The following is a 17,939-nucleotide window of genomic DNA, read 5'->3' on the forward strand; positions in this document are numbered from 1 at the left end:
TGAAATGGAATACAGACAAACTGAACATCCCTGATGAAGTAAAAAAATACCAAGTAACAATAAGCAGAAAGTTGAGCAATGAAGAGACCACAGTAGGAGTAGATGAAAGGTGGAACAGGTTTGAAAAAGCCATGAAGGATGCTGCAGAGGAAATAATAGGCATAAGAAGGAACAGAAGAACCCAGGAGTGGTTTGATGAAGATTGCAGGTCAGCAATAGAGGAAAAGAACAGGGCAAGAACAAAAGTGCTACAGAGAGAAACCAGAAATAATGTGGAACAATATAGAGAATTAAGGAGAAGAGCTAACAGACTGTGCAAGAGAAGGAAAAGAGAGTGGAATAAGAAGAAATTTCAAGAACTAGAAGAACTAAAGGAACAGAGTGAAATAAGAAAGTTCTATCATGCCATAGGCAAAATGAAGAATAGATTCCAACCAAAAACAATGGCCTGTTCCAGTAAATATGGGAAAATGATAAGGGAGGAAGAACAGATAGTGGGAAGATGGGCAGAATATTTCAAAGATACACTAAGTACCAGCCTAAAAGATGAAGAGACAGCTGCACAGGAGGGAAGAGTGGAGCTGGAAGTAGACAATGAAACCAATGAGGCAAGAAAACCAACACTACAAGAGGTCTCCCAGGCTGTGCACAAGTCAAAAAACAATCGAGCCCCTGGGGAAGACAGCATAATTGCTGAATTAATAAAAACTGGTGGTGAGGCTGTAATAAAGGAACTGCACACATTAATATCAGATACATGGGAAACAGAAACTATGCCAGATAATTGGAAAATTGGAATAATAGTCCCCATTTATAAGAAAGGGGACAGAACAGCATGTGAAAACTATAGAGGTGTAACACTCCTAAGTACAGCTTATAAGATCTTCACAAGTATATTAAACGAAAGGATACGGAAGTGTGCAGAAGGCATACTAGGGGAATATCAGTGTGGCTTTCGACCGGGCAGAGGAACAACTGATCAAATATTTGTGATAAGGCAAATGATGGAAAAGTTATATGAATATGATATAGATCTGCATTTCTTATTCATTGATTTCAAACAAGCCTTTGACAGCATAAATCGGCAAGAACTATACAGAGTACTGAAAGAAGTTGGTATATGTGCTAAATTAATAAGACTAATCAGAATGACAATGACAGAGACAAGAGCAAAAGTAAAGGTCCTTAGCAGAACAAGTGAAAGCTTTGACTTTAATAAAGGTGTGAAGCAAGGGGATAGTCTCTCCACTGTCCTATTCAACATTGCCCTGCATAGTGCAGTAAATAAAATCAACAAAAGAGGCACCATATTTATGAAAACTAGCCAGATATGTGCATACGCTGATGACATTGCTATAGTAGGAAGAAATACCAATACACTCCTAGAAACATACTGGGCAATGGAAACAGAAGCCTTAAAAATTGGCCTCATAGTAAATGTAAACAAAACAAAATATATGGTTATGTCACAATCTGAGGCCAGAAGAACCCCTAAAAACCTAAACATCAACGGGAAATGCTTCAATGGAGTGTCCTCTTTTAACTACTTGGGAGCCCTAATAACAAATGATAACAGTATTGGAAAGGCTATAAGGGAAAGAATACAAGCAGGAAACAGAGCTTACTTTGCAAATATGCAGCTTTTCAAAAGTAGCCTTGTTACAAGAAAAACTAAATTGCTAATATGTAATTCCCTAGTCCACCCAGTTCTCACATACGGCTCAGAGGTATGGACGTTGACAGAACTCTAAGAAGCATTGAGCGGAAAATACTACACAAAATCTATGGGCCAATAAGGGAGGAAGAAGGCTGGAGAATACGCTACAATGCTGAATTACAGAAGTTAATACAAGGCAGGGACATAGTAAAATTTGTTAAATCACAGCGAATACGATGGTTAGGACACTTGGAGAGAATGGCAGAGGATAGAATTCCAAAGAAAATGATGAAAGGTATGATCCATTCAGTTAGGCGAAAAGGGAGACCTAGAAGAAGATGGATCGATGAGGTAATAATGGATATCAGCAATATGGGAGTCCGGGGGTGGAAAAAAGCAGCAAATAACTGAGAAGTGTGGAGGAAGATTGTTGAAGAAGCCAAGGCTCACCAAGGGCTGTAGAGCTACTGAAGAAGAAGAAGAAGAATTTTAATACTGTCACCTATGAGAGGCATTTCTTTCAATCTTACACTGACACTTCTTGGTTTCCTACCGCTGTCATTATCTATATTGGATGGAGAGTCACCTAATCTAAAAATCTCTTGTGTGCACCATACTCACAGTCAGTAACCTGAGTAGCAGTTTCTGATGTGTTATGCACATCACCCATTTAGGAACACTCTTCAGTTATCAACCGTTTGGCACAAGTCCAGGAAGTCACAACCTAGCTAGTTACAAAACATTCTAAGTCACTGGTTCAGGCCTTTCACTTGACTCAGAGCCAAAGGGCCACGGTGAGTTCTGGGGACACTGCTGCAGATTGTGCACTGTGTTGAAACTCTGTGCATAAGGCTGGTCTTTTCAACCTGCTCCACCAGTCGCTGGAATGATCCAAGTATGATCTCAAAACCCAGATGACTTCTTCCAACTTGTGCCACATTGTGCAGTTGCTTACACCCTGTTCCCTCAATGGCTGCTTGAATAGCCTCTTCAACCTGTTCAGTGAGGTTGCCAGGCATATGCACTGAGTGAACTTTGTGACCTTTCCTGTCCCTTGCTGCCATTTCCCTAAGGGGTACCATCATTCATCGTATGTTTGATCTGCTGACTATTAGTAGACTCTACCCTTTTGTACCTTGCCTTATCTTGATGCCGTATGAAACAGGTTTACCCAAACCAGATGAAGTGAGTTCTGCTGGCTCAGATTCAGTTTCAGTGAAAGACAGCACCTCAAACTTATTGGTTAGATGGTTTGGTGTAACACTGTGGGATGCCTAGATCTACCATTGAAATGCCGCTTGCAGTCAAGTGTACGAGTAATGTCAGGGCCCATTTTTTGTGCAGAGGATACAAGATACATGGGATCTTTGGTACCAGTATCACAGATACACAATTCTTGGGAGCTCTTCCAACACACTGATCCAATCATTTGACAGTACTCAGGAGGATTTCCAGCTACATATGAGTATCAGCCAACTCATCTCACGTTCGAGGACAGTGTTTATAGTGGAGCTGCATTTTGGCTAGTACAGTGTATTACAGGACAGTGAACAAGTAACTTTAAACTAAGCCTGCTGATTATCTTTTATATATGTTGAGCTAAAAATTTACGAATTCTCTATAAGAATTAGAGAAAATATGCAAAACAAGATTTCTGTTAAAGCAATAGAAAAACCTGTGACAAAAATCACTATTTCCTAAAACTTTTTGAAGTTAATTCTAATTATTAGCAAACTTGAAAATAGAGTTAATTTATCATAAATGTTGGAAATATACACTGCTCTTTAAGGGAGAACTAGATGTAACACAATGTATTAGAATTTCAGCTTCAGTAACTAAATTAGATTATGTGCACAATATCGGTAACTTCTGAAAATTCTCGAAAATGCACGTTTATTTGCGTTGATGTACAATGAAATTTGTGGTGATCTATGCTTTGGCAGTGCCTGTGAATCACAAACACTGATCTGCTACGAAATAATGTATCCAAAAACACTCATACCGGTAACTTATGAAGATATAGTTTTGTAAGCCTCCAAAAATTCTCAAAATTAACCTATTACTTACATAATTGTAGAATGAAATGAAAGAACAGTTGTTTTGAATGAGGATAGCCCTACTGTTCTTAAAAATTTTATGAGTCCAATGAGTTTAAGCCTAAAATTGACAATAAGATTAAAGATTAATTGTGACACCCACAAATGTTCAAAATTTCACAATATATCACAATACAGATGGGTACTGAGACAAACAAAGAAAGATTATGCAAAAGTGATGTAAAAGTAAAATATGGAAATTTAGAATTGGCACATGAATCTTGCACAAACAATCTCACACAAAGGAAGATTCCAAAGTCAGTTTTTTATGTAAAAATCAACTTGTTAAATGCATGAATATTTTACTTAGCTGTTTTTGTATCAACTTGTCCACTGACATGCCAAAGAAGAACAGCAGTGTGAGTTTATCTCAGTCAAAATCTGGAAAACTGTCCAGCACCAAATAAGCACATCTTCTGCCTGTTACAGCTGACAATACTCTGTCGGTAACCAATGAAAAACAAGATCAGCTTCAATAATTTATCAATGGTTGTTGGTAATTCATCTTGTGGTTGTAGTTCTCTTTTTGTCTGTGTTTGCTTTGTAATGTATAGTCATGGAAATGTGGTTCTGCTGTGAGCAAACAAAAATCCTTTTTGTTTAATACCCAAAACACGTTTCAGAGAAGTTTCACCATCATCGGTTGATTCATTTATTCTCTTAGTATTACATACTGTTGGTTGTGTGACTGTCTGACATTTGCAGTGCAGCTGATGTTTTGCTATTTGTTGGTAATATTAGCAGAAAGTCAAAGCTGTCAAAGAACTAAAAAAACTTTTAATGAGCAGGAACTGATGGCACACTCTCCAGGAACTCACAGATCTGCCTCCAAAATATGTATAGTTGTTCCCCTCACCATCTACAGGGTTCTTCTGTAAATTAATGAGAATGGCCACTGAGCAGCAGTCCAGTCACCCCGCATCTTGCTCCCTGGTGGTGGATTTGTGATGGTGGTGCATGGGTGAGGTTCTAAGCTAAGCAGCACACTGGGCAGCAGTTGCATCTGAGCTCTGAGGGAGTGAGGATCACACAAGGCACAAACTCTGCTTTTGATTTTTTTCACGGCAGAAAAGGTGAAAAATGGAGCATTCACTAGAGCAGTGCTACATTATTAAATTTTGCTTTCATATGGGCCAAGTCAATCCCAAGACTTACAGAGACAATGCCCTGTCAATGGCCCCGGTTTTTCAGTGGTTCTGGGAGTTCAAGAACAGATGGGAGACCCTTCAAGACATGGAGTGATCTGGACAACCCTCAGTGACGGGTCTGAATGAAAACACGGCCAAAGTGAAAAATTTCTGGGCTCTGTCATTTGAGTGTAAGATTAATCACCTCAATATGTGCAAAACAATGGTTCAGAAAATTATTTCTGAAAATTTGAGAACATGAGGAAAGTTTTTGTGAAATTGGTGATGAGAGTGTAGAGTGGTGAAGAAAAACAATGAGTTGATATTTCCTGTGAGATCTTGGACCAGTTAGAAACTAAATCAAACTTTTTAGACAATATAATAACAGAAGACACTTTACAAGTGTACCCGTACATCCTCAAAACCACCAGAGCTTGGAGTGGCATGCTTTGAACTCCTCACATTTCAAGGAAATGTGAATGTCAAAGTCCAAGGTAAAGACAATGGTCATTCTATTTTTTGACAAGTGTGGGCCCCTTCACACAGAATTTGTATCTCCAGAATGAACCAACAATACTATTTTCTACAAAAAAAGTACTTCTGTGCCTACACAGATCTCAAATGGAAACAACTGGAGGTTTCTGCTTGCTGGAGGTTGTACTGTGGCAGTGCTCCAGCCCATATTGCCTTACTTGTGACCTGACCCAAACAGGGGTTGCAACTTTGCCAAAGCCACTGCACAACACCAATGTGTGCCCACCAGACTCTTTTCTATTCCCAAAGCTCTAGAGAAGCCAGAAAGGTCACAGTTTTGATCCAACAGACTGTCACGGTGTCTTAAAGATGTTATCACAGCTGAGTTCCATGGATCCTTTATGATGTGAGAATTGCATTGACAGCGGTCCTCGATGTCCAAGGAGACAATATGTGCCAATTGGATCAATAAATTCTCGTTACCAGACCCAGGTCCACTACCTTATGGACAAACCTGGTATGTATCTACTCACTACAATCATGCATTTTCCCAAAATGTTAAAATCATCCAAAGTGGTATCTATTTTCAAAGCTGATGAGAAAGATAAATTGAAGAACTATCATTTCATTATAACAACCTCATTTTTAAAAGTATTTGAAAAAAATAATGTAAGAAAGTTGGCAAGTTTCATAAACAATACTTGTTGAATGTGAACTAGTTGCCAACATTATATTTGCAGGCAGAAACCAACTGAGACAGCTATATATGAGTGTGTAACCCTATTAAATAAAACAGTGGATCTATTTTTAGACTTATCTAAAACTTTCAACATGGTAAATCATAGAAATTTCATAAGAAACTTGAATACTGTGGTATTATGGCCCTGCTAAGCAAATGGATTTATTCATTTTATATTAATCAAAAGCAAAAGTAAGCATAAAAATGGGAAAGTACATCCTTATGTAGTCTTAGAATATTTCCCAGAAGAATACCAAATCACCTATGGGGTACCTCATGGATCAGTTGAGGGACCTCTTCTCTTCTTGATGTATGTTAATGGTCTGAAAATGCACTTGTGATGACAAAACATTATTAATAAAATCAGCAAAAAAGAAGATATCCAACATGTAGTAAACACTATTACAAGTCAGCTCAGTAAATTATCAGCAATAATTCAGCTCCTAATAAACCATAGAAAGACAGCATCTGTAAACTTCCATGGCTGTCAAACTAGCATCTCCAATTATCCTAATGTCATATCAGCAATCAACCCTTTATAAATAAAGAAGTGACAAAGTTATTACAAACTGGGTACAAAATGAAGTAAAATGAGCAAAACATGTTGAACCCATCAATTCCAAGCAGAATACAGACTGTTATCTCTTAAGGGTCCTAAAAGAATGCACAAATGATCATTTACTAATAGGCTCTTACAGTGCATATTATATACTTAGTAAATAGGCTCCATATTCTGGAGAAATTCCCCAGCAGCTAAGGGGATGTTCAGACTCTAAAGGAGTGCCATTAGAGTTCTTACAAGGAATGGAGCTACTCAGTAATGTAGATCATTACTTAAAACACTGAAAGCACTACCATTACCATGCATGTGTGTTACAGACACTTTAATGTATATTTTTGATAAAAATTTCAGTGACATACACTGTCAGAATAAAACATTAAATTAAACTTAAATATAATCCCAGATGATACAAGTTTGTGGCAGAAAGGTACATGCTATATGGGAATAAAACTGTTCCACAAGTTACTTGATGGTTTAAAATATATATTAAATATACACCACTACTCATCCTGTAGAGTAGGTGTTAAGTGACATACAGTCACAATTAGGAGTGATCTATTGGATATTATTAAGCTTTCGGACAGGCAAGTGGAGATACAGAAGAGGTGAGAAGTGGGATAGAGAATGGGATGGACAGTAGGCTAATGATGGGGGAACATGCATTAATACTGCCTATGTGAATATGCAGGGAGATGTGATGAGCTGTGCTTGGCGGGAAGGGGCGCGGGGGGGGGGGGGGGTGAGAAGCAGAGAAGGGGAAAAGGATACACAGGTGTGCTGATGAGATGGAAGTCTTGTTGATTGGGAGCAGGGAGGGGGTAAGAGGGAGGCTGAGGGCAGGGACTAATGTAAATTGAGACCAGGGATGTTACGGAAATGAAGAATATGTTGCAGTGAGAGTTCACACATGCACAATTCAGGAAAGACTGAATTGTTGGAAAGAACCAAAATGGCCCATTGTGTGGACCAGTTGCACACAAGGATTGTGTGGCATGTTCGCCAAGCAAGAGTTTGGTCCAGCTGTTTCTTGGCCACATTTTGGTGGTGGCCATTCATGTGGATTTTGGTGGTGGCCATTCATGTGGACAGCCAGGTTTGTTAGTGGGCATGCCCACATAGAATGCTGTGCAGTGGATGCAGCTAAGTTGCTAGAACATATAGTTGCTTTCACAGGTGGCTCTGCCATCCCTTGGTTAAGGAATGCCTGTGGCTGGACAGGAGTAGTTATAGTGGAAGGATGTATGGGACAGGTCTTGCAGGTAGGTCTTTTCCGTGAATATGAGCCATGGGATTTGAGAGGATGGGGGTGGGGGATAGGGATGGACAAGGATATTATACAGGTTGAGTTGCCAGCAGAATAGCACAGTGGGTGAGTGGTTACAACAGTTCTTCTTTCAGAGCATAACAAGAGATAGAAAAAACCCTGGTAGAGAATGTTATTCAGTTGCTCCAGTTTTGGGTCACGAGGGTATGCTCCTTTATCACCAGTCAGTGGGTATGTGGGGAATGGTATGTGACTGGGAAGATTGACGCATTAGAGACGTTTTTCTGGACACTGTGGGAAATGTAATTTTGGTCTAGGAAGACCTCAATGCATATCTGGAGAGGGACTGCTTGTCACTGCAGATGCACTGAAAATGGATGGCTACGTTGTATGCAAGGGACTTCTTGATGTGGAATGGGCAGCAGCTGTCAAAATGGAAGTATTGTTGGAGGCAGGCCCAACTGTGAAAGCAGCAATGTAGTCTACTAGCAGAAACTGTGTGGCATTATTTATGGATGTCACCAAAAACAAGTTGTCTGCATGTGTGATTAGCCACCATGAAACTGTGGCTAGAGCATGCTGCATGACAGTGTGCTTGACTTCAGTGACTCACACACCATTTATGCCATTTGTAGTCTTCCCACCAAACATCACCTTTTCTGAATTGCACAGGTGGGAAATCTGCTTGCAACATACCTATCCTACCTTTACTGTTGTTATTCCATTTGAGATGTCCATTGTTGCATTAAATGTAAATGTAACTGAAAGTTATGTAAGAGCATCTCTACACTACCAATGCTTTTATTCAGTAAGTGACTTCAATATATGTACATAAATACATGATTATTTTTCTTTGTAAACTCTAGATTTAAGTCAAGTGTAATCTAGTACATCACACTGCATTTGACCAAATGAGCTAAATTAGTAAACAAATACTGTCAGAATACATATGCTTCTATTATCATTGCAGAATGTTTCTTTAATGTGCTTTTTTGTTTCTAGTTTGGGAAGAGTGAAATGAGAGAACTGCTGGATGAATGCCGGAGGAGAGGCAGTCTGCAGTAAGTAATGTTTCATAGCTTTGCCTGGTTTAAAAGAATAGTTAGTACAAACCATTTCTTTTCTGTGCAGGTTTTAACAACAAAATATTGTTTCTGATCGAAAAGATCTTCATGCTTCCATAGTCATGAACTAATGAATGAATGCTTGAGATATCATAACAGTATATAGTTCTCAGAAATATTAGAATACAACATTATGAAGTGGGATACGTTGCTATTCATCACATAGAGGAGTCATTGAGTGGCAGACAGGCACATTGAAAGAAAACTGTTAATATTATTAGCTATCGGACAAAGTCCTTTATCAGCTGTGAACAAAATACATGCACGTATGCACATGCACAACTCACACTGATGTTGACAGTCATCTCTAGATGCTAAGGCCCAAATGCAACTGGAGACGACATAGGCCATGTGTATGTATGAATTATGTGTATGTGAATGTGTGTGTTTTGTCTACATCTGATGAAGGTCTTAGTTTGATAATATAAAGCACTCTTCTTTTAATGTGCCTCTCTGCTGCTCAGTGTCTCCTCTACGTGATGATATATATCCTATCTCATACGCAAGAGGATGTCGTTATCAGGAGAAAGGAAACTGGCGTTCTACGGATCGGAGTGTGGAATGTCAGATCCCTTAATCGGGCAGGTGGGTTAGAAAATTTACACTAAGCGGATTCAGAAGGATGTAGGCTGCAGTACATACTGGGAGATGAAGCAGCTTGCACAGGATAGAGTAGCATGGAGAGCTACATCAAACCAGTCTCAGGACTGAAGACTACAACAACAACAACAACAACAACAACTGTTGTCTTCCATCTTGATTGATTAGTTAGTTGGTTGGTTCGGGGGAGGGGACCAAACAATGAGGTCATCAGTCCCATGGGTTTAGGGAAGGACTGGAAATGAAATTGGCCATGCCCTTTCAAAGGAACCATCCCAGGATTTGCCTGAAGCAACTTAGGAAAATCACAGAAAACCTAAATTAAGATGGCAGGACTCGGGATTGAACCGTCATCCTCCCAAATGTAAGTTCAGTGTGCTAACCACTGCACCACCTCTCTCAGTCTTCCATCTTCAATTTTTCATTGTTTGATCTCAGAAACTGTGTGTGTGTGTGTGTGTGTGGTGTGTGTGTGTGTGTGTGTGTGTGTGTGTGTGTTGCTCAAGTCGAAATTATGCACACAACAATGAATTTTCATGCACAGCATTGTTGTTAATTACATTGTTAAACAACAGTTTACATATTTGAAATTGTGGCTATCTTTGCAGTTTAGTAGGGCTTCTAAAGGGAAACACATAACAGAAACGTGAAATTTTAAATAAGTTGAAATGAGATTCTTTGTAGAAACACATCTCTCTTGAGTAAAATGTCGGATGTTATGAAATAAAAAAGATGAAGATGATGTTTGATAGTATGCTACCCAATTGAAGAGTGAATTGAAAAAAGGAAGGTTATGTGAAACAATGAGAATGAAGACGTGGAGATGGCTGTTTATAGATGGTTCATAGATCAACACTGTAAAGGAATGCTAGTCATGGCCCAATAGTAAAAGAAAAAGCAGTTGCATTTAACAGACAACTTGTGAGATTTGGCTGTCAGATTGGAAAAAAAGACATAAAATGTGACAGCTGACAACCACTGGAGAGAGTTGCTCAGCTAACAAAAGAAGATGCAGAAGGGAGAGCTGGAAAGTAATAGGGGAAGAAGATTCAACTGCTGATGCTCTGTACAATGCTGATGAAGCTAGTGTTGTTTACAAGATGCTACCTTCAAAAACATTAACTGCCAAGAATGAGAATAAATGTCATAAGTACAAACAACAGAAACAGCAAATTAATATTTTGTTGTAACACAAATGAAAGTCATAAATTACAGCTCATGGTGATTGGGTGAATTGTGTGAACTGTGGTTTATTTGTCTTATAATGTAGATAATCTAAATAATTTGATTCAGATACAGGAGACACAACAAATTTACATAAAATTTCACCATTCCAATATCCACGTTTGTTTCAGCACAGTGACAGACATACACCTCGAATGCAAAATTGTACTCAGGAGCAACTGTGGGAGGACAGAGGAATATTCTCTTCGTGGTCCCATAAAACATTTGAATCAGCTCTGAGAAAAGCGCTGAAGAAAAAAAAAAGTTTCCACTGAAAGGTATCCTTGTGCACTACTGGCCATTAAAATTGCTACACCAAGAAGAAATGCAGATGAGAAACGGGTATTCATTGGACAAATATACAAGAACTGACATGCGATTACATTTTCACGCAGTTTGGGTGCATAGATCCTGAGAAATCAGTACCCAGAACAACCACCTCTGTCCGTAATAACAGCCCTGATACACCTGGGCATTGAGTCAAACAGAGCTTGGATGGCATGTACAGGAACAGCTGCCCATGCAGCTTCAACACGATATCACAGTTCATCAAGAGTAGTGACTGGCGTATTGCGACGAGCCAGTTGCTCGGCCACCATTGCCCAGGCATTTTCAATTGGTGAGAGATCTGGAGAATGTGCTGGCCAGGGCAGCAGTCGAACATTTTCTGTATCCAGAAAGGCCCGTACAGGACCTGCAACATGCGGTCGTGCATTATCCTGCTGAAACGTAGGGTTTTGCAGGGATTGAATGAAGGGTAGAGCCAGGGGTCATAGCACATCTGAAATGTAATGTCCACTGTTCAAAGTGCTGTCAATGCGAACAAGAGGTGACTGACATGTATAACCAATGGCACCCCATACGATCACGCTAGATGATACGCCAGTATGGTGATGGCAAATACGCGCTTCCAATGTGTGTTCACCGCGATGTCGCCAAAAATGGATGCGACCATCATGATGCTGTAAACAGAACCTGGATTCATCCCAAAAAATGACGTTTTGCCATTCGTGCACCCAGGTTCCTCATTGAGTACACCATCGCAGGCGCTCCTGTCTGTGATGCAGCATCAAGGGTAACCGCAGCCATGGTCTCCAAGCTGATAGTCCATGCTGCTGCAAACATCGTCGAACTGTTCATGCAGATGGTTGTTGTCTTGCAAATGTCCCCATCTGTTGACTCAGGGATCGAGACGTGGCTGCATGATCAGTCACAGCCATGCAGATAAGATGCTTGTCATCTCGACTGCTAGTGATATGAGGCCGTTGGGATCCAGCACGGCGATCTGTATTACCCTCCTGAACCCACCAATTCCATATTCTGCTAACAGTCATTGGATGTTGACCAACGCCTCCAGCAATGTCGCGATACGATAAACTGCAATCATGATAGGCTACAATCCGACCTTTATCAAAGTCAGAAACATGATGGTATGCATTTCTCCTCCTTACATGAGGCATCACAACATTTCACCAGGCAATGCTGGTTCACTGCTGTTTGTGTATGAGAAATCGGTTGGAAACTTTCCTCATGTCAGCACATTGTAGATGTCGCCACCGGGGCCAGCCTTGTGTGAATGCTCTGAAAAGCTAATCATTTGCATATTACAGCATCTTCTTCCTATTGGTTAAATTTCACGTCTGTAGCATGTCATCTTCGTGGTGTAGCAATTTTAATGGCCAGTAGTGTAATTGATAATGATTCCAGTCATCTTTATGATGCAGCTGTGAAGTCCATTGGTATAGAAGCACTCTTTCTTCCACTCAGAGAGACAGCCTTTATTGAGTCTATGGTCCTGGGAATTCTGAAATCAATTAAACATCATCATCAACATGCATTTCTCATAGTCTTGCTTAACAAATGTGATAATAACTCCACTGAGGCTATGTCCAAGGCATGGAAAGCAGTCAGCTTATGTGATGTTGTTTTGCAAACAGAAAAAAAATGGGACCAAGTGGTGAACAATACCATAATGGAGAGCTGGAGAAAAGTGTGGCCATCAATTGATACTGAGTTGGAGCCAGTTCTCAGTGAAGGTGTCGAGCCAGCAAATTTGGAATCATCATTTACTGATACTTTATGCATTGACATGTCCCACAGGATTCCAGGATGAAGAGAAAACATAAAGAAAATGCTGCTAAGCAGCTGAAGAAGGAACACTAAGATGACCAAACCTCAACATATGAAGAAATAATTAAAAGTGCACAAGAAAGTAATTATGCAAGTGATGAAGAACAGAATGAAGGAGGAAAGAGCATGAGAGTTTCTCACACTGCTGATGTTGAAGCTGTAGACATCTTCCTGAAGTATATTATGCAACAACAAAATACATGCTTGTAAAGCAGTGGCTTGAAAAAAGAATGCTGCATGGTAAGACCAGTCTCTAGAGAGAGAGAGAGAGAGAGAGAGAGAGAGAGAGAGAGAGAGAGCAAGAGAGAGGTGCAACATAATTATGATCAGACACCATAGAGGGTGCACACAACATGGACTATGTTATGCTTTCATCTTACATCACCCAGACGATTCTCAGGTGGCCATTCCCCTGGTAAAAGCATTTTTTTTTACAGGTAAGTAGTGTAAGAGTACTCACATGTGTTTACTGGGCCTTGATAGCTGTTCTTCATGAAATCTCTCCTCCACTAATTGTTTGTTTTAGCTACCTGATTGTCAAGTTATGGACACAACACCTTGGATGTTAACTTGAAATCTTTTCGTATTTGTTGATTGTAAGAAACATTAATGATATGATATTGCTAATGGTTTTATGTAGTTCACGTAACACAATCCAGAACCTACGTTTAATATGTCTTTAACAGTAGCAGCATAGTCACAGAACAATTGCATTCTCAAACTTGGTAACACAGCCACTCTGCTTATTAGATGTTCACAAATCACACTTAATATGATTCTTACAAACACTTAACAGAATATTTGAATGGAATCATTTAGCTGATCAATAACATGTTTCACTTTTGGAGCAACTGCAAAATGTTAACTAGTTGATTGTGCATATAGGACCAACTCAAAGAAGATTCACAAAAACATGCACACACAGATGTTCGCATGCTGATAACTGATCCGGGACTGCCTAAGGCAGTGTTCATTATGCACATTTGTAGACTCATTTATAAATGATAATTAAAATTGGGTATTACATTTTTATTTACAATAATGAAGTTAGCTAAATTTGGGGTTATGGAATTATAGTGAATCAAGGAGTATTCTGATTTAAGCATGCTTTGGACAACTGGATGATTGACCCAAGTTATAAGAACTTTATTGTGAATACTATGTGTACTCTTATGGAGATTCACAACTCCCACCAAAAATGGTGAAAATATGGAAGTCTCTAGAGTGAATAATTAGCAAACTAACTAGTTTTTCTAATGAAAACGGGCATTTTTGTAAGCAGAAAAATTGGGGCTATGAAACTGTGGTACTGAATTTCAGAAATAATCACCAATTGAGAGTTAGAGGTTTTGCCGTCTCTGATGAGCTCGATGTTGATGGGAGGTTAAACCCTAATCATACTTCCTTCATTCCTTCAAAGATTCAGGAAGACAAAAAGTTTAATTACTGATAATATTTGAAATATGACATTTTTAGAAAATGTAAGATGTATGCTAAGAAGATGAGTGTGCTGGATTTCAAATGAGATTACTGTTTCAGTAAAAAACCACTTAATTTGCCTCAAATTCTACCTCCACATGTTTTTGGAGCATTGTAAATTACTGACAGCCAATTTCTGTAACAGTTGTACATGTGATATTTATACAACCAGATCAAATAAATAAAACAAAATCTTTCTGTCAGAAAAACTATAAGAACAAGTGTGTGTTTCTATTCTATTCTATTCAACTATCTCTGTTACTGCACTCAGGCAGTGCTCATCGTGATTTATCTAATCCACCACCCAAAAGAGTCCTACTGGGTGTTCTATTAGCTACATTACTCATCATTCACTGGATTCAGGACTAGACCCTGTTCAAAGTTAGGGAAATGAACTTTAAACAACATTTTCATGCATAATCTTCACACTCAAGGTATTTAAACTATAATTTCTTTTAATAAATTATTATAAATTTTTGCTAATCTGTGTTACCACTATTTTTTATGGTTTGCCTAAATCAATTTAACCCTGTGATGAGGGTGTATAGTTGTTGTGTGCTATCTCAATAACAGAAACCACTTTCAGTGGTAGGAGGATCTCTTCCTTTACATTTGGAGAATACAACACTTTTGATAAGTTATCTTATAAGGTGCCATATTCTGGAGAAAGTGTTTGCATTCATAATAATATTCTTAATCCAGAAAAGGGTAGCTTCACTATGCAAACTTGTTGTAGGTAATTGTTTTGGTGTCTTTGAATTTTAATGCTGCCATCTCCATACATATACTGCATCACAGTTTTTGTTGTTGACAGCATTGACTCATTCAGAAGAATCTGCAACATTCATTCAGTAAACACTAGATAGAAAAATGAATGCAGCTGAATGAACTTCCTTAACAGTAGGACAGCAGAAGGGACCAAAAGGCCACTTTCAACTTTTGTTTCCATAGTAATGAACTCATTTTTTTTTTTCATCTTTCCACTAAACTTCATGATATTTCCTTGTTTCTTCTAGTAGTAGTTTTTGCATATTCTTGCTTCATGTCTGTTGTACTTCACATGGTTTAAGAATTCTGCCACTGAATAGAAGCAGTGATCTAATAAGTATGCCCTTAGGGATTTGTGAAACAGAGAAAATGAAGAAATAACTTTAATTTTATGTGGAAGGTCACTAACATGTTACCTGAAAGAAGGGCTGCGCTGAACATCCTAAAGAAGTTTGGAGTACCAGCTTTGTATGCTTGGCACGGTGTGGATGACTCCATCATCAGTGCTTTCTGACCCCATTTTGATGAATTAGCTCTGCATGTCATACTAAAGCACACAGACTCAAATGCACAATGTGAAATAAAAGGTACCACTTGTAGCATATTGTTGGTGGAATTTGAGGCAATTATTGGTATCACCCACACCAGGGAAGTTTTTTGCACTGAAGATATTCACTTGGATGACCTTTGATCATGTTCTTGGGGGTCTTATTTTAGGAGGGTTAGAATGATGGGAGTCAGATCCAGTGAACTTTCCAGATTGTTCTGCTTTGATGAGGAGTCATGCTGAGCTCAACACATTCTTCTCAGCAAGCCTGGTATTATTTCTGATTTATGGAAGTTAGTGTGAAACTGCCTTCTCTGTTACAACTGTGGTGAAGATATTACACTGTTAATGACTAATTCCAAATAAAGCACCAAGCGAGGTGGTGCAGTGGTTAGCACACTGGTCTCGCATTCGGGAGGACGACGGTTCAATCCCGTCTCCGTCCATCCTGATTTAGGTTTTCTGTGATTTCCCTAAATCGCTTCAGGCAAGTGCCGGGATGGTTCCTTTGAAAGGGCATGGCCGATTTCCTTCCCCATCCTTCCCTCACCCGAGCTTGCGCTCCGTCTCTAATGACCTCGTTGTCGACGTGATGTTAAACACTAATCTCCTTCTCCTCCTCCAGATAAAGCAAGTTACAGGTTTACCCAGTTTATCCCAGACAAACCTGACAAATACAGGCTCAAGTTATGGATAACTACAGATGTGGCATCCAAGTGTACTTGCAGTGCCTTCCAGTAGCTTGGGAAGGAGGAAGGCTGACTGGACAACAAGCCATTGGAACAATATGTTGCTCATATTGATGGAGCCATTTCTAGGCCTTGGAAGGAACATGACAAGAGACAACTTCACACTCTTTTTTTGACAACAGACAACTTCACACTTTTTTAACAACAGACAACTTCTTCACATCCCTTCAGCTTGCAAAGAACTTCAGCAGAATAAATTGTTGTTAGTGGAAACAATGAATGAACTTTGCTGAGAAGTCCCCAATAGTGCAAAGAAGAAAAACTCTATCTTACATTCCACAATTATCTAGTAAAAGGCTGATAACCCAAAGTGCTCCCTGACAGTGTACCAAGGGAAGAACAGTAAGACTGTCACTATTTTCAACAAGCTACATCTTGAGGTAGTAATGAGCAAAGCAGAAAAGAAGGAACAAGAAACTGTTATCTTCTGTAATGTTGCAAAGTACTGTTTGGATATTGTTGGACAAATGATTCATAAATATTCAACTGAGGTTGCTTGTTGGATATTGTCTATGAATGTCTTTTACAGTATCCTGGACATGGCAGCAATAAATGCAATGATTATCTGTAGTCAAATAACTTGAAGAGGAAGGGGTTCATTCTTCAGCTGGAAAATGAACTTACAAATGGGAAACAACAAAGAGCAGTACAGGAGCATAAAAGCCAGTTGAATAAAGAAGCTACCATAGGAGCACACAAATAAAAAAAAAGCAAGACAAATGTCAATTTAAAATGCACTATGGGAGAAGATGACATCTGTGAGAAATACATAAAAGCAATCTGTGAAAAAATGGTTATAAAAATACCAACACCCTGCCTAAACTGGTAATTTAATGTTTAAAAACAAACAAATTAAAGTAATGAAGAAATGTTAGAAAATTCAGAAATGGATTACATTTCTGCAGAGACTTGCAAAGTTTTGTATTCAGCGCACTAGCCTAAAAGTGTTAGAATTTCAAGGTAATATTTTGATTGAAATTTGTCCATGACATACAAATGAATGGAAAAAAAGATAATTCTTATTTTAATCATGAAGTGAATTTTTAATGCAAATCTCATTAGTGGTCAAATTACCCCTTCTTTGTGTTCTAGAGATATCATATTTACCATTGTTCTAGTGTTAGGCATTGTACAGAAAGGTGTATATTATCCAGAAGGTTTCAGTTAGGCTTCCAGCACAACTCAGAAAAGGAGTGATAAACCCCAAATCTTCAAATGTAAAGTGAAGAGTTTCCTTGTAGTACACTCATGTTCTCTACAAGAATTCCTCAGAGTAGTTTAAAGTTTTCCTGTGTAATGTACTGTTTACTCATATACCTTTACAAATTTGTTCTGGTTTTATTATTTTGTTCATAAATTTTCTAATCGGAACTGTGGGAACTATTTACTCATTCATTTT

The 17,939-nt window shown here is 38.9% G+C and overlaps 1 protein-coding gene across 2 annotated transcripts in view; it reads left to right on the forward strand.

Annotated features, from left to right (window-relative positions):
• LOC126203809 (anoctamin-5-like) overlaps nt 1-17,939 on the forward strand; it is a 288,957-nt gene that overhangs the window by 60,274 nt on the left and 210,744 nt on the right. For both annotated transcript variants that reach the window (XM_049938177.1, XM_049938176.1), the window contains exon 4: nt 8,922-8,980. In XM_049938177.1, the coding sequence (XP_049794134.1) occupies nt 8,922-8,980 (59 nt within the window). The remainder of the gene's footprint in view (nt 1-8,921; nt 8,981-17,939) is intronic.

The sequence above is a fragment of the Schistocerca nitens genome, chromosome 9 (assembly GCF_023898315.1).
Source record: "Schistocerca nitens isolate TAMUIC-IGC-003100 chromosome 9, iqSchNite1.1, whole genome shotgun sequence".
Taxonomy (NCBI): domain Eukaryota; kingdom Metazoa; phylum Arthropoda; class Insecta; order Orthoptera; family Acrididae; genus Schistocerca; species Schistocerca nitens.